General features: G+C 40.8%; 1 protein-coding gene across 1 annotated transcript in view; it reads right to left on the minus strand.

Annotated features, from left to right (window-relative positions):
- The window catches only part of PTTG1 (PTTG1 regulator of sister chromatid separation, securin), a 232,855-nt gene that overhangs the window by 94,498 nt on the left and 123,142 nt on the right, over nt 1-15,215 (minus strand). The window contains exon 3 of the mRNA XM_044082495.1: nt 9,031-9,221. Within this exon, the coding sequence (XP_043938430.1) occupies nt 9,031-9,221 (191 nt within the window). The remainder of the gene's footprint in view (nt 1-9,030; nt 9,222-15,215) is intronic.

Here is a 15,215-nt window from a genome sequence, read left to right on the forward strand (position 1 = left end):
ATTTACTCTCCAAACCTTGGCTCTCTCCTGATTCTACAGTAAATTCCAGCCCCCCCCCCCCTACTTAATATAGCCCTACTCAAGAGTACCCCTTCACTATAATGTTAAAACATTATGCTACCAAGAACTGTACAGTCACCTTGTTCTGTGGTGGGAAAACTTCCTCCTGAACTGAGGTAATCTACTCAATTTCTTCATCTTTTATGGTCTACAACATCCGAAGAAACATACAATAGTTAGTGTCACTGCTTTTACTATTCAAACTTTCATCCTATCATTTAGTATGCCCCCAGAGCATTTGCTGCCATAAAAGGAATCCCTTTCAATTCTTACCTAAATATTTCCATAAATATGGGCATTTATGAAATTCATGTGAATACACGAGTTTACTACCACAGCCTTAATTTACAACCTGAAAGACTGGATACAGTCAATGTTCACAGAAATATCCTCTTCTGGATTTGAGACAAGTAGGATTGCCTTATAGCAAATAAGAGGGCAACTTGGGGAACCCTCCCACTATTTCTTCCAGTCCTTCATACCCTCTTAATTAACGCTGGTCAGGAAAAGTTCTGCCACTTAAACCCAGTAGACTAATGCTTTAGTTTTAAAAAAGCATTTTTCGTCCACTCTGCTCCTCCTATATTAGCATTGTCCTAGGTTGTCAAATGCTTGTCTTCCCTCAAACACCCACTGAGGCATATTCATTTTAGCAGTACTTTTGCAAATCCTTGTCTTAAAATGGGTCTATATAAAGCTGGTCTGAAGGGACTTTACCCCCTTACAGATAATACAACTGCCTCTCTGAAGTTATTCCAATATTGTTAAAAGCCACCAAGGTTGTTACTTCCCTCAACTTCTATAGTAATGCCTGTTGATAACCATTTCTCTGCTAGAGCACACAAGCCTTTCTAGCAGGGTTAGCCAGGTGATTTAGCCAACACTGGCTCTAGGCAATTGCACATTTGTACACATGGGGTCAGGATGACATATTTGGCATCAACCACATTTTTTCTGTCTCTACCATTGGCAAAGCCTTTCATAAAAGGCCAGGTTTGTGCTTTTTTCTTGGTTTCCACATTCTACAATTGTTATAACATTTCAGAAATCTCCAATACCTCTTAAGGATGTAATTCAAGACAGGTTCCACTAGCACTCTGCAGATATGCATGTTCTGCAAAATTCTCTCCTACTCCCCCATTCTTACCACGTTTACTCGCTCATGCCATCTCATCTCAAGTATCCTTCAATAACTCTTTCCCATTTCTTAACATGGGAAATGTCTACACTTAATTATCCTGCATTTTAGTTTAGTGCATGATCATAAACAGAAAGCTAAAAAAAAAAAATGCAATGAGAATTTCATCTAGCCCAGTTATTGTAACTTGGGGAAATTTGCAAATTCTGTAGTAGGAACTTTAGGTATATGCATCTTCCACATCAAAAACATTAAGTTTCTTCTGAAATCTACTACATTACTCCCCTAAAAGGAGTCTAGATAAATCCTCAGCATAGTCTGGTTCCAATCCCCACCCATATCCCACTCCTTGGAGAACCTTGGGAGAAGCCATCTTGAGCTCCATAACAGCAGTTTTGGACAGAACAAACATGCCAGTATAATCCTCCACTGCCAACCACCCCTTACTACTATAAAAATTATAGCACCGCGTCTCCCCCCCCCCCCCACCCATCTAGCAACCAATAGTACTTCAGGCTCTGGCAATATAAAATGAAGTCCTTTTCAGATTCACATACTCATTTCTATCCAAACGCATCTCCTGCAACACTGCTAGTTGCACTATGCACTCAATACCTCCTTGCATAGTCTACATTTATAAGAACATTTACAGTAGAAATTTCCATAGTCCTAAAAAAAAAAACACCTATTCCATATTACAGTGCTTTGAGTGTATTTCAAGCTTTATCCGACAGGTGTCTGGTGGGCTGATCTGTGGTACTGCATCATGACTTTTCACTTCATTGAAAACGCTTCAGAGCCCTCCCAGTCCTCATCCTAACACAAGCACAGGAAATTGGGTAGTTTCAAAAAAGTCATCCCCTCCAGACTGGAGTAGCCTACCTTGACAATTACATCCACAGGTACCAAAGACAGATGAACATGATACAGCAGGTGTTCCTTGCACTAAATGCACCCCCACCACAAGATGTGAACAGCTTGCAATGTCATGCACCATCTCCAAGGTAAAAGTGGACAGACCACCTTATATATATTAAATAATGCATGTAAAAGATAACCGAAGTACCAAGTCTGCTAGCGAGCAAGCCACTTGTCTAACTTAGAATAGCAGGTTAAATCACATTCACCAAAATCATAAGTGTGGCAAGACTGGGTTCAAAAACCACATATGCTTTGAGGGAATGGCATCTAAGGAAGTAAATTGCTCAAGGATATTGGTACAGTAGAAATCCCCTTTAGTATGTACCTGGAACATACATGGAGGTCCTTGACAAAACAGGGGATATCCTATGCAGACTGCATCAGAGCTCTACACCCTTTCCTACAGACATATCCATGCCCATTATAGAAGGCATCCTTGAATCCCACTGATTGTCCTTTTACACAGCTGCATCAAAATTACTTCATCTAGGGATCAAAACTGCTTGTGACTTAATAGGACATGTAGGGACAGGCAAGTCTCAAAATTCAGTTTCTCTGAAACAGGCTTCCTGTCAATGTGAAGCAGATCAAAATTCAGTTTCTCTGAAACAGGCTTCCTGTCAATGTGAAGCAGAGCTCTTCCCTAATTTGTATGGCACAAGCTTTCAGGATACATTTGGGATAACTGCTTAAAGGCCCCAGCGGTTCACCTAGTATACACCCATGAACCCATTATTTCTTAGTTTCAAACTGTTAACTGAACTTTTTAGTGTACCTTAAAACAATGGTTGTAACTGGTTTAGACAGAACACCAGTTTATGAAAGGTCTGAACTAGAGACTGAAAAACAGAACATGAATGATTTTTTTTTTACTTTAGAAAAATGCATAAAGTTTCTAACCAATAGTCATTAATTCACCTTTCCCCCCAAAAGGCACCACTTTTAGGGGTGATTAATAGGGACAGAGCTAAATTCCAGTAAAAGAAATCAGGGACATTGAGAGGTATGCACCTCCCTCACTTGCCATACCTCTCAACCTCTTTGCACAAAAGAGCTGGGCAAAGGCAAAAAGTTATGGTGACAGCCAGCCATTCGTTGTCGGCATTTCAAACACACACTGCCATTCGTGGTCTGCATTTCAAACTTAAGCTGGCATTCAAATTCTGCTTCAGTGCAACTGGACACGGATAGTCAGAGGCCCCCTCACACCCAGTGGGCTCTAGTCTTATGAATAGTCAGGAAATCTCTGCCAGACGACACTGAAGCTGAACATTTCCTCTAACCAGGTTTGTTGTTAAAAGTATTAATACTTCATAGAATACTTGCTTTAATATATACAGCAGTTAAGAAACCACAGCTCGCACTTGAAATGCTGCATACCAATGACCAATTTATATTAATGTTACTTCAGTCTTCAGCATCCTTAAATGACAAAGTGGGGTATATGCTGGGACAGTCTTTACAGTCCCTCTACCAGTTTAAACAATTTAGTCTCCCACTTTTCACCAATCCCACAATGCTGCTGCTCTTCCTGAAATACCACTTCAACACCAGTCATTGGTTCAAGTCAATTACTCAAGTTCTTTAGAGTTGGCTCCTGTGCTTCTCTGGTGGTTTAAAAAAAAAAAAAAAAAAAAAAGACCAGGAGTTTTCCTTGACATCCAGGAACATTTGATTTTACTCTAAATTGCCAGAAGCCATTTCCTGTACCAAAATGTAAAGCTTGCAGCTGTTCAGTGAAAACATTCCAAGATAGCTTTTCTGGTTGGCTTACTCCAAATGCCATCTTTGCTGGCATTCAGGGAGTGTAGTTAAAGCCAGTGACTAAATTCTACCTAAAAATGGAAGCCTTTACCGACCTACAGTTTTTTTTTTTTAAACTACTGGGAGAGCTCAGCCCTTTTAGTATGCATAGGGTTACCACCTGTCCCACTTTGCAAGGGACATTCCCTCTTTGGGCAGTTGTGTCCTGACAAAAAATTAAAAAAAAAGTTGCATAAAACAGTTATTCTGTATCTAAAATACCTAAATGTTATAAGAAACAGAATAAGCAACTAAAATTCTACAAGAATAAGTTTTTATTTAGGCAAAAAAGTTAAGTTCTAACCTTTGCACTGACCGTGGGTATGTCGGCCTGTAAAATCTGATGTTTTTGCCAAAAATGTCCCACTTTGGCCATTTGAAAAGGTGGCAATCCTAAGTACGCAGACATTATTGCAAGCCCCATCTTGTGCATCAAGTGAAATCCAGCAAGACCAGAAAGCCACCCCTGCTCCATAGCCAATCCAAGGAAATGTAGCTTCAAAGCATCTCCAAGGAAATGTAGCTTCAAAGTATCAGTTTGACAGATTGTAAGGCGCTACAAGCCAGATTTCAAGCAGCAAAACTATGGTGGAAGACTTCCTAAGAAAAGACAAGGGAGTATGAAACACCTAATAAGAAGAAAGCATACCATGGGAAACATTATCTAGAACTATGGGGCGATAAGGCTTCAATGACCACAGTGATTGAAAAGCGCACACAGAGGTATACAATCCAGGGCCAGCAAGGGAACATACCATTGCACAAAAGAACTGAACTTAACTGTCCAGCTGGAAAGTAGTTTGCCAGTTAGGACATAGCATTCCAGTCCAGGAGAGAATATGCTACAGCAGCCCATAATGCTAGAGAGCACTCAAAGTCCACAACCCCTGTAACAGGCTAGAAAACCGGATTGGGACAAACTTCATTCCCCATAGTACACACATCTCTGCAGGCCCAGAAATAAAGGTTCAGAGGAAGCACAGCTGCCAAAGCTACTCTTGAAACTGCAAGCTCCCTTAGGGCAAGGATCCAGAAGGGAAAGACTTCAGTTTATTTCTCTGAAATTGACTAAGTAGAAGCGAGAAGCAGGCTTCCAAAATAAAGAGTCTGCAGCTTAAGTGTAGATTACGACCCATGGACCTAAGAATAAAATTGCCTACTTGGGCACAGGATAAAAATCACCCATTCTGGACAAAGTGGGTGAACGCCAGTGTTCTGCAAAGCAAACTCCTACTGGAAAATAACACAAGGCAGGGACACCAGTTTGAGTTGACGAACATTTCAAATAGGAGCTTCCAAATACAAGGCTATGTACCTGGATGATCACAACACTCCCCTGCTTATATACATGCACATCAGCTACCAAGTGAAGGACAAGAAACCATATCAGAAGTGCAGTCCAAACTCTGCCTTCAGTTTGACACCGAAGGAAATTAATGGCTCCACAAAGTAAAGAAATGGGCTGCCAACTAGCCAGATTTGGGCCTTATTCTGGTCCTGCACTGGGGTAATGGGAGCTCACATGCTCCAGTCCCTGCAGTGGAATGAAGGCAACAAGCAAATCCAGATCCCCCCACAAACACCTTTAGGAGCTAACCAGAGTTGACCCCCCACAGAATACACCCTCAGGGGTGGCGTCTCTCCTTACAAACTGCTACTCAAAGGCAGAGACCTGTGAGGCTAAGCAAGTCAGCTTTGCAAACAATGAACAGATGCTAGACTCTCAACCAAAGTGGGCACCTGTCAGAATGCTTCTAACCACATATTAGGCAAGGCATTATGCAATTCCACTTGAAAAACAGCTCCGACATTAAGCAGAGTAACTCGGGCATTCTAGTATTTGACATTTGTTTACTGGGAAAGTCCAACTAGGTATGAGCCCATTTTCAGAGGCCTAGGGAGAAAAGCTCACAAGTACACAAAATAGAATTAAAAACATTGAACAATTGTTACAAATATTTAGTACACGAATACAATAAAAGAAAATGAGCAAAATATAAATAGGCAAGCAATAAAGCTGACCATATATTACACAGGAGTTCCTAATTTGCACATTATACAATTTTCATGCATCATTACGTAGCAGAAGTAATAGGTTGTAAAAGCCATATACTCTTTCTGGCAGAGTAACCAGATAGTGAATTTCAGTTATAAATTCCAGAATAGATAAATAGTGCAAGAATATAAAGAATTCTGGAACAGAAAGTGTAAGAAAGGGCATTAGAATGTTAAGGAGAGAGGAGAGTATAAAGTAGGTAAAGCAGGAAGGGAAGGGAAATAGGATATATCAAGAGAAAAGTCCATTAAAGAGAAGGGGAAGAGAATAGGAGTACTAAGACGGCAAGGAGCATGGGCAAATCCACTTACTGGTTGGATGTTTTCAGCCTAGACGTGAACAGTAGTGGGGTACAAGTGATTGCTTCTAGAATGCTACTTCATGATTTGGCAACAGTGAACAGACAAACCCAGTTAAATTTTTGAGGTTTGTAAATGGATCAGGAGATGGAATATAGTGCCGATATAGTTTGTGAAAATGAGTTGCAGTATTTTGTGAGTTGTTAGTTGATTAAAGGTGAGAAGGTAGGGTAGTTACAGCCAATTTATGGACTTGAGCGCAGAGTAATTGTGAGTAGCTGGCCTGCCCTGTGGCAAAATTTAGCTATTTCATTACACTGACTAAGTTTTGCTTTGAAGAAAAAGAGTGAATACTGGTAAGAATAGGTGAAGTGTATAGACAGGAGGGTAAGAGGTGGTGGTAAGGGTTATTCTTGTGGAGTTAAAGGAATTTATTAGCCCTATACATCATGCCCAGTTTTTGACTTGTATTGCCAATATATAGGTCAAACTTATAAAACTGTTAGGTGTAACTATTGACATGTGAAACTACATTGAAGTATTGTTCAGAGGAGTTACTAGCAAAGTTAAAGGTATCTGGAGAAAATTGTTTTACTAAAACTAGTGTAGTTTCTGGGGTTAACTAGTAAATAGTTGGTGAGCAAAGACTCAATGGAACTCATGTTACTCTGTAGAGGAGAGTGTCCTGGCAGAACAGATTAATGTAGAGCCATCAGCATATATTGAATTATGGTGGTTTGGTGGCAGTATTAAGATGGTCAATGAAAATGTTGGAAAAGTGGACCTAGTATTGAGCCTTGGGGTACAGTGCCAGCAGGTAAAGGAGAGCAGGTAAAGGAGAGCAGTTACAGTTCCATTTGACCGATATCCTTACAATGGTACACTATCTCTAAAGATACTTTGTTTAAGCCTAGGAGAGATAGTTGGGATAACAGTTAGGGTGGGAGACCATATCAAAGGCTTTGGATAGATCTAGGAACAGTTTCCCCAGAGTCTTTAGCTTTGACAAGGTCATTAAGGTACAGTAGAGGAGTACTGTAGGCTGGTCTGAGTTCACATTGGGTGGAGACAAGAAATTGTCAAGTTGGTATGGAATTGAATGTTTATGGATACATTTTTCTAGAATTTTTGATGGTGGTGAAACAGCAACTGGCCTAGAGTTCAACTGGCCTAGAGTTAGAGACTTCTGTGGAGGTGCCACCTTTATGGAGAGGAAGTTGGAAGGATTTTTCCAAAGGGAGAAGACAAGACTTCTTGATGGATCTAGTAAGGAGACTTGGTAAGCAATTGAGTCAGACTTTTTAGAAATTAGCTAGGAAGATTGTTTTTAGAGAGAACATGTCTTGAGCTGCTTGCACAGGAGGGATTTGATGAAGTAGGAACTGATTGAAGGGAAAGTGTGGAGTGACAGGTAAATAGGAGTCAGAGAGAGGGTAGAGGGAATTTGAGATTGAAGCTATGTTATCAATGAAGTAAGAGTTAAATTGTATTGCTATATCAGGGGAGGTACTATCATGGGAGGGTTGGAGGAGGACCAACTTCCTGGGTTTAGCATTTGTTTGCTAGTGTGCCAAGTTTAACTGGATTTGTGCAGATTGTCACTTTGCATAGAACTGTCTAAATTAACCCATTTCTTTACAAGGTTATGCAGTGCTTTGAAATGCTGTAAGTTTTGTGTTTTTGCCAAGTTCAAGCCTAGTCTTTCTTGCAGGAGTGATCCGGTATAGACAAAGCAAAGGAGTATAGCTGGTTTTGACTTCTGACAGGAGCTACTGTCAGAAGTAGAAACAAAATTGTTCACTGCATCATCTAGTGGTAAGTATTTAAGGACAAATTGGAGTCAATTTGTAAAGGCCTACTGGTTAAAGTTGGATAGGTTTTGTACAGTCTTACAGGTGTTGTACAGATCACTAAAAGAAGCTGAAGTGTTTTGGATTGAGAGAAACTGTTAGGATGGGAGACCAACATCCAATTAGAGCAGTTTTGGTTTGTGGAACTGGTAAAGGTTGGGTGAGTAGAGAAAATACAAATAGGGTTATGCTATCTGTGGGAAAATTTTCTGCCAGTCAGTGTTATCATCTAGTATTACTTTGTTTCCAGAGATTTGGATACCCAAGATAGGATACTTTCCAGAGCCAAGTTATTGCCAGGGGGTTATGTATAAAACTATAATGCAGACTGGTTTAATTTAAGCTGGGTGATCAATAGTTTGGCTTTATCAAATGAGGGTATGCTTTGGTTGTGAAGGGTTAAGGAAGTTGAAGCAGGATATTGTAACACCTTTCTTTCAAGTCAGTAAGCTCTGAATATATTAAAGCCTGGAGGAAGTACTTTGGTATCCTTTGTGTGGTTTAAGCCAAGTTTAGTGATTACTAGTATGTCAAGGAGTTTGTGCAGCCATTCAGCATGCAACTCAGAAATTTACTTGCACATGCAATGTGTATACTTGCTGAGCAATTTAAGATATTTGGTGTACCTGGAATATGAGATTGTGAGATTAGGACCAGGGTTACGGTGATGTTACCACAGAAGAGGAATTTCAAGATATCCTATTTACTACACTTGCTGACAGTTTTAATCAAAATGAATGTTAAAGCAGGGGATTGGTAGGGAGTAGTGATTTGTGTTATTTGTTTAAAAGCTAGTGTCTGTAGGAGGGTCATCAAACTCAGTAGGTGGGCTCATAAGAAAATGTTAAAGGCATCTAAAGAATGATGAAATCAGATGAAACCGCCATTTTGTAAAACACATACCTTAACTTTAGATGTCTGGATACTTTTTGCCTTAGAAACTGGAATTTCTGGTTTGACCCTGCTTGCATTGGGATGGCAGTTTATGTTCCCCAAAGCCTTTCGCACATTTCCAAGCTGCTGCTTCTTGGGACCAGTCATTGGCTTAAATACTTCAGTTTCCAAAGTCCGTATAGACTTCTCCACAATTTTACCTAAAGATAGGAGACAGTACTTTAGGCAAATCCATTTATATGGGCAATTTCTCAAAAAAAAGCGCAGAGGTACTCACCAACACTGTCAGGCTAGTAGCAGGTCAAGGCATTGGTGGAGCCCAGTGTACTACTTGAAGTTAAACACATGGTCCATCTGTGTTGTCCATTTTCCTTCCTCAACCTGCGTGCTGGATACAACACAGCCATTACAATAGATAGTGGTAACAAAAAAAAAACTTCACCTTCTCCCTTGCCCATAATGCACCCTTCCCAAATACCTCCGATCTTGTTTGCCAATAGGACAAAAATACATCAGAAAGATCATTTTACGAGCCCCAGATATGGTCTCTGAAGACCAACCCAAGAACACTCACTCTAGCAGTTCAAAGGAAGTGGGTTGGTGGGTGAGAAGTTGAATGAAAGTGGACAGCATTGATTAACATTATGGCAAGTATATAAACATTTTCATTCCATCCCCAACCTACAGATGAGTCCCCAGCTACCTTACAATCTAGATTGACTCAAGGATGCTCCTCAGCACCATTGAGCCAAATGATGCTGTACCCCTGAAGACCAGGTCCAATTTGTAATTAGTAACAAAAGGTATGGAGAGTATCCCAAGCTGCTGCTGCACAGATTTCATCCATAGATGCTCTAGACTAGAAGACTGATTAAGTTGCCATTGCTCTAGCTGAATGGGCTCAAAGGTTTCAGTAAGGCAATGCCAAACTGAACTAAATAGAACTGGTGAGCCATTTGGCAATAATCTGGTGACTGGTTTACCCAATTTAATATCTGAAAAAGAAATTGTTCAGATATCCTTTGTATTATGAAGGTAAAAAACTAAACAAATGTAACAATTCACCTTTATTCAAATTTTGGAAAAAATACTAGTAAATTCATATAGAAATAGATTCATATTGGTCTCCCAAAGATAAGTAAGCAGATTCACTCTGCATTTGTGAAAATGCAGATATGGTGATTGGGAAGACCAGGCTTTAATCTGAAAATTTCTTGCAAAAGTTACCAAGAAAAGTTTTCCAAGAAGGAACTTGAGATCTTACTTGGCTGCTGGCTCAAGGGGGGGGGGGGGGGGGAGTAGAGTCTAAGGAGGCTTAGAAAGAAGAGTTGCTCTCAGAGAGGCTTTGCAGAGTATTTGAAGCAAATGAACTTTGAAACCAATATGAAAATTGGATATTGTTGACAGTTCTTTGTAACAGTCTCTTCTTTGAAAAGAGAGGCTAACAAAATGATAGACAAGGGATTGAAGTTATTTTGGAGTACCCAGTGAACAAAATCGTTCCCATTTACTGAATACAGCTTATGAGGAGACAGGAGTGTGTGTGGGGACTGGAGAGGAGAGCATAGGTTGTCTGCCCACTAATGGAATTTGAGAAACTAGGTAGTCAAGCCAGAGACTCCGTGAATCATGTCTGTTGGGTGAGGCAGGTGGTCTGCAGTTTGCTCCAGAAAGACAGTTTAAGTGAGGCCAAAGAAGGGGAACCAAATCTGTCAAGGTCAGTCTAGTGCAATGAGGATTACTTTGCTCTTTAACCCAACTGCTTTCTGTAGAAATTTTGGGATTAATGGAGTCAGGGTAAAGGCATAAAGACTGGAGGGCCAATTCTGAAGAGCATCTCTCAGGGACTCCCTACATGGGGGGAGAATCAGGGTGAAGTAGCCACTACACTTGTTTAGGGGAGAGATCACAGCAAAGCTGACCCCACTGACGAAATATACTTTCCATCACATTTTGATTGAGGGATCATTTGTGAGGTAGAAGAACATACCAATTTGCTATCACACTGGACTTCCCCGGAATATGCTTAGCCATGAGAAAGATTGGATAAGATCACCCATTGCCACACGAGCATCGACAAGGGTAGGACCTAGTTCCTCCTTGTTTGATGTACCAAACTGACAAGACAGTGAACTACAATGGGAAAGCATCCTGGAAAGCCTATGCCAAGAGCACTGCTCTCATATCTAGTATGCCGATAAGAAAACTGGCCTCTCTGGGGGACCACATGTCTTTGTCAGTTTTCCCCAGAAAGTTCCCCATCCCACCCTAGATGGAAGTTTGTGGCCAGAGGCCGGGGGGGGGGGGCAGAGAACAGACAACCTTGCAGGATTTGATCCAAGATCCCATCAGCTGAGATTTTATGCATATATTGGTAATCCTTATGATTTTATGTTGAAGGACAGACTATTGCAGTGATAGCTGCCACTGAAGAATTCATGGAAAATCTGACCAGTGGAGCTAGCATGATTGCTACTGCCATGGACCCTACTGAAGTACAGTTGTGTACACTTACCGTAATGCAAGTGTTAAGTGTATTCACTGTTGCAGTCATTTGGGTAATCTGCTGGCAGGCTGCCTTCAGTCGGCCTGAATTCCAAAGTCTTGGGTTCTGGGTCGGTTGCAGTCTCCTCTTCCATGAGGTCAGGGGTATAAAACAAGCAGCCAATGCAATTTTCTTTAGTTTCTTGCCCCAGATGTCAGGTGCCCTCAAAAAGGTGAGGGACACCTCCAGAATGAAAGGGAGATGGTGGGTGGGTAACCTGGACTGCAACAGTGAATACACTTGAACATCTACATTTATGGTAAGTGTACACAACTGTACTATGTTTAGTGTTTTCACTGTTGCAGTCATTACATTTGGGTAGAATCCCAAAGCTATGGATGGGAGGCTGGAGCTAAACAGCATTAGGTGTGGCTATAAGGCCCTGCAGAACTGCAGTGGAAAAGCCTGCCCTGGACTTAGTAGAGAGGCAAATGATAATGCTTTGTAAAGGTGTTAACAGAACTCCAAGTAGCAACCTCTAGAAAGTCTTTGGTTGGTACTCTGAGAAAGGCCGCTGAAGTAGCTGCAGCTCTGGTGGAATGAGACCCAATGCCCTTGGGCACAGGTTTGCCATGGTGTAAGTAGCAGAAACAAAAGCAGTGGCTTATCTCCTTTGAAATAGCCTTTCTGATCCTGCAGCATATGTCACTAGTAATTGCTCAGTTTCTTAGAGCTTTAGTCCTGCTCAAGTAGAATCTTCGCTGTCTGTACGTCGCAAGGAATGCAGAATTCTCTCCCCCTTGTTCTGTGGATTTGGATAAAAGGTTGGCAGATTAATAGTTTGGTCAAGAGCCACACTGGAAACCACCTTGGGCATAAATGAAGGATTTGTCCTTTGACACCCTGTCTGGGTAAAATATGATAAGGCCCCACAGCCATAACGGCCTGTAGCTCAGACTCTTCTTGCTGAAGTAATTGCTAGTAGCAGAGCTGTTTTCCATAAAAACTTTATATCAGCTGGTTCAAATGGAGGCAGGGTGAGCTTTTCCAACACATAAAAGAGGTCCCATGCAGGTATTGGTGATCTTCTAGGAGGCCTTACATTTTTGGCTCCTCCAAGATGCTGCTTTAGTAAAGGATGAGAAAAGATTGGTGGCGCTTTATTATAATGAGCCGAAATGGCAGAGGCATGGATTTTGACTGAGAAAGAAAGGCCTTTGTCAAGCATCTCAGTTAAGTATTGTAATATCCGAAGAATATTTGGTTCTGCTGTTATCAGTTCCTTGTGCTCGATTCCAAGCACAGAATCTCTTCCATTTAATCAGCACAAGATTTCTAATAGGCCTTCTGGCTTCTAAAATGACAATCACAGCTTTGAGAGGCGTTGTCTGTATAACTACACAAGCCATGCTGCCAGGTTCAGTGTCTGGAGTTGATTGTGCAGGATCTGATTGTTTTGCTGGGACAGTAGTTTAGGTCTGAGGTAAGGTCCAAGCTGGGTATTGAGACAAGTTCCTTAGGATTGGGTACCAGTATTGGCAGGGCCAGTCCCAGGCAATTAGCATCATCTTTTGTTTCGCGTCTGACTTAGTAGGACCCTGAGAAGGGGAGGAGGAAAGTAAACAGATACAACTGAAGGATAGGGCACCCACTTTCCATGCTCATCAGTGATAAGTCCTTGTGCAGAATCTTTTCAATTGATTATTTGCCTCCTCTCAAAATCATGTCTGGGCTCCCCCATTTCTTTATCATGCTGAAGACTTGTGGATCTAGTTTCCACTCGTGAGAGTCCATAAGGTTTCTGCTTAAATCGTCTGCCAGAGTATTTCGTTTTCCTGGCAGCAATTGAGCTTGAAGATTTATCTGGCAAGTCGAAGCTGTGTCCCAAAGTGCAATGACTAATCTGCGAAGGGAGTATGAGTGTGTGCCCCCCTGCTTGTTTATATACCACAACTGTAGTGTTCCCTTTACCTATATCGACCCTCGAAGAATGTGAGGAGGGGTCGTTCAATCAGCAGAGGAAGACAGAAAAGGAAACTTTCACCCGAAAGGGTCAATGGGCAGACATTGAAAATGTGGAATCATGCGAATTGAATTTGATATGGAACATCTCAGATAAAGTGAGTGTGCATGAACAAGCAGTTCTCAACAAAGGCTTAAGTTTTATACCTACAGCCACTAGTCAATTAACTGATGTTACTGTAGACCTAAAAACTTTTGTTAGAAATGTTTTTGAAATTGCAATTAGGTAATAAATCTTCAGATGGCGAGGCTTTTAGAAGATCGAGCAGTTATATGCAGAGCACTAATCCTTTAATTCTAGCTTTTGATAAATTGGTTGAGGATAATTTACATAGATATAAGGATGAAAATGGTGGTGGTTTCAATTCTACCAAAAATAACTTGAATTTTAAGGAGCGTCAGGCAATTCATGGTTTGCAAGCAGATGCCAGCATCACGATATGCCCAGCCGACAAGGGAGGGCCTATTGTAATTATGAATACTGCTGATTATAAGTCCTCGATGTTTGATATGTTAAAAGATGAGAGGTTCTATAAGATAGTAAACAAGGAATATGTTGAGTTGTGTATTCATAACATTAAAACATGACTGGGAAATCTAGTTAAGACAGGAGTCATAACCAGAGAGCTATATAAATATTTGTACGTGGAGAATCCAATGATACCTGTAATACATGGATTACCCAAAATCCATAAAAATGAAATCAACCCTCCCATGAGACCTATTGTCTCAGGGAGGGGTTGGTGTACAGAAGTGTTGTCAGTTTATACTGAGAAGCATTTACGCCCCCTTGTTAATAGAAACATCTTAAGAGATTCCCAACATTTCTTGAAAGATTTATATTCTTTTAATGTAACGTTGTCGATGGGTCATGAAGGGTTAATTTTGGTGACCCTAGACATACAATCCTTGTTCACAGTTATACCGAACTCTTTTGGAGTCCAGTCTATTAACAACTATTTACTGAAGCATGGTACTTGCAGTGATGGTGAGGGAATTGTCATGTTCTTTTCTATCAATAGTCTCTTTGACAATAATATATTTATGTTTGAACAATCTTTTTTCTCCCAATGTGATGGCGTCGCTATGGGCACACCCTGTGCCAATAGCTACGCCAACACTTTTTTAGCCTTATGGGAAGAGGAGATATTGTTTTGAAATGTCTTTTTACAAATCATGTGTTGTTCTAAACGTTTCGTTGATGACGTTTTCTTTATGGAATGGAGAGTTAGATTTACTTCATCAGTTTGTGGACCAGATGAATCATACCACAAGCTATTTGAAATTCAGTATGGTTGCCTCCACCACTAAAATTAATTTCCTTGATGTCAGTAGAGAGATCAAGAGAAGGCTTCTTCAATACTTATATTCATAGGAAGGAATGTTATAAAAATTCAGTACTGCATCAGAGTAGCATGCACCCCAACCACGTTTTTCATAACATGGTTAAGGGACAAGCGATGCGTACCTCTAGATTGAATAATACAGATGATGGTTTTAATAATGAGTTCATAGGTTCATAGGTTCATAGATTAATACTAGGCTAACTGCACTTGTTGGCCATTTTAAGCCTAGCCAAGTATCCCAAGTGAGAGAAAAAACCTTGTGTCTGTAGTGTGTCTGCCAACAAATTAAAACCATATGCAACCTCCACAGAGAACAGACTTAAAGGTAGATTCAAACAGAG

Source organism: Protopterus annectens, chromosome 9.part0 (genome assembly GCF_019279795.1).
Source record: "Protopterus annectens isolate FY-2018-M chromosome 9.part0, PAN1.0, whole genome shotgun sequence".
Taxonomy (NCBI): domain Eukaryota; kingdom Metazoa; phylum Chordata; order Ceratodontiformes; family Protopteridae; genus Protopterus; species Protopterus annectens.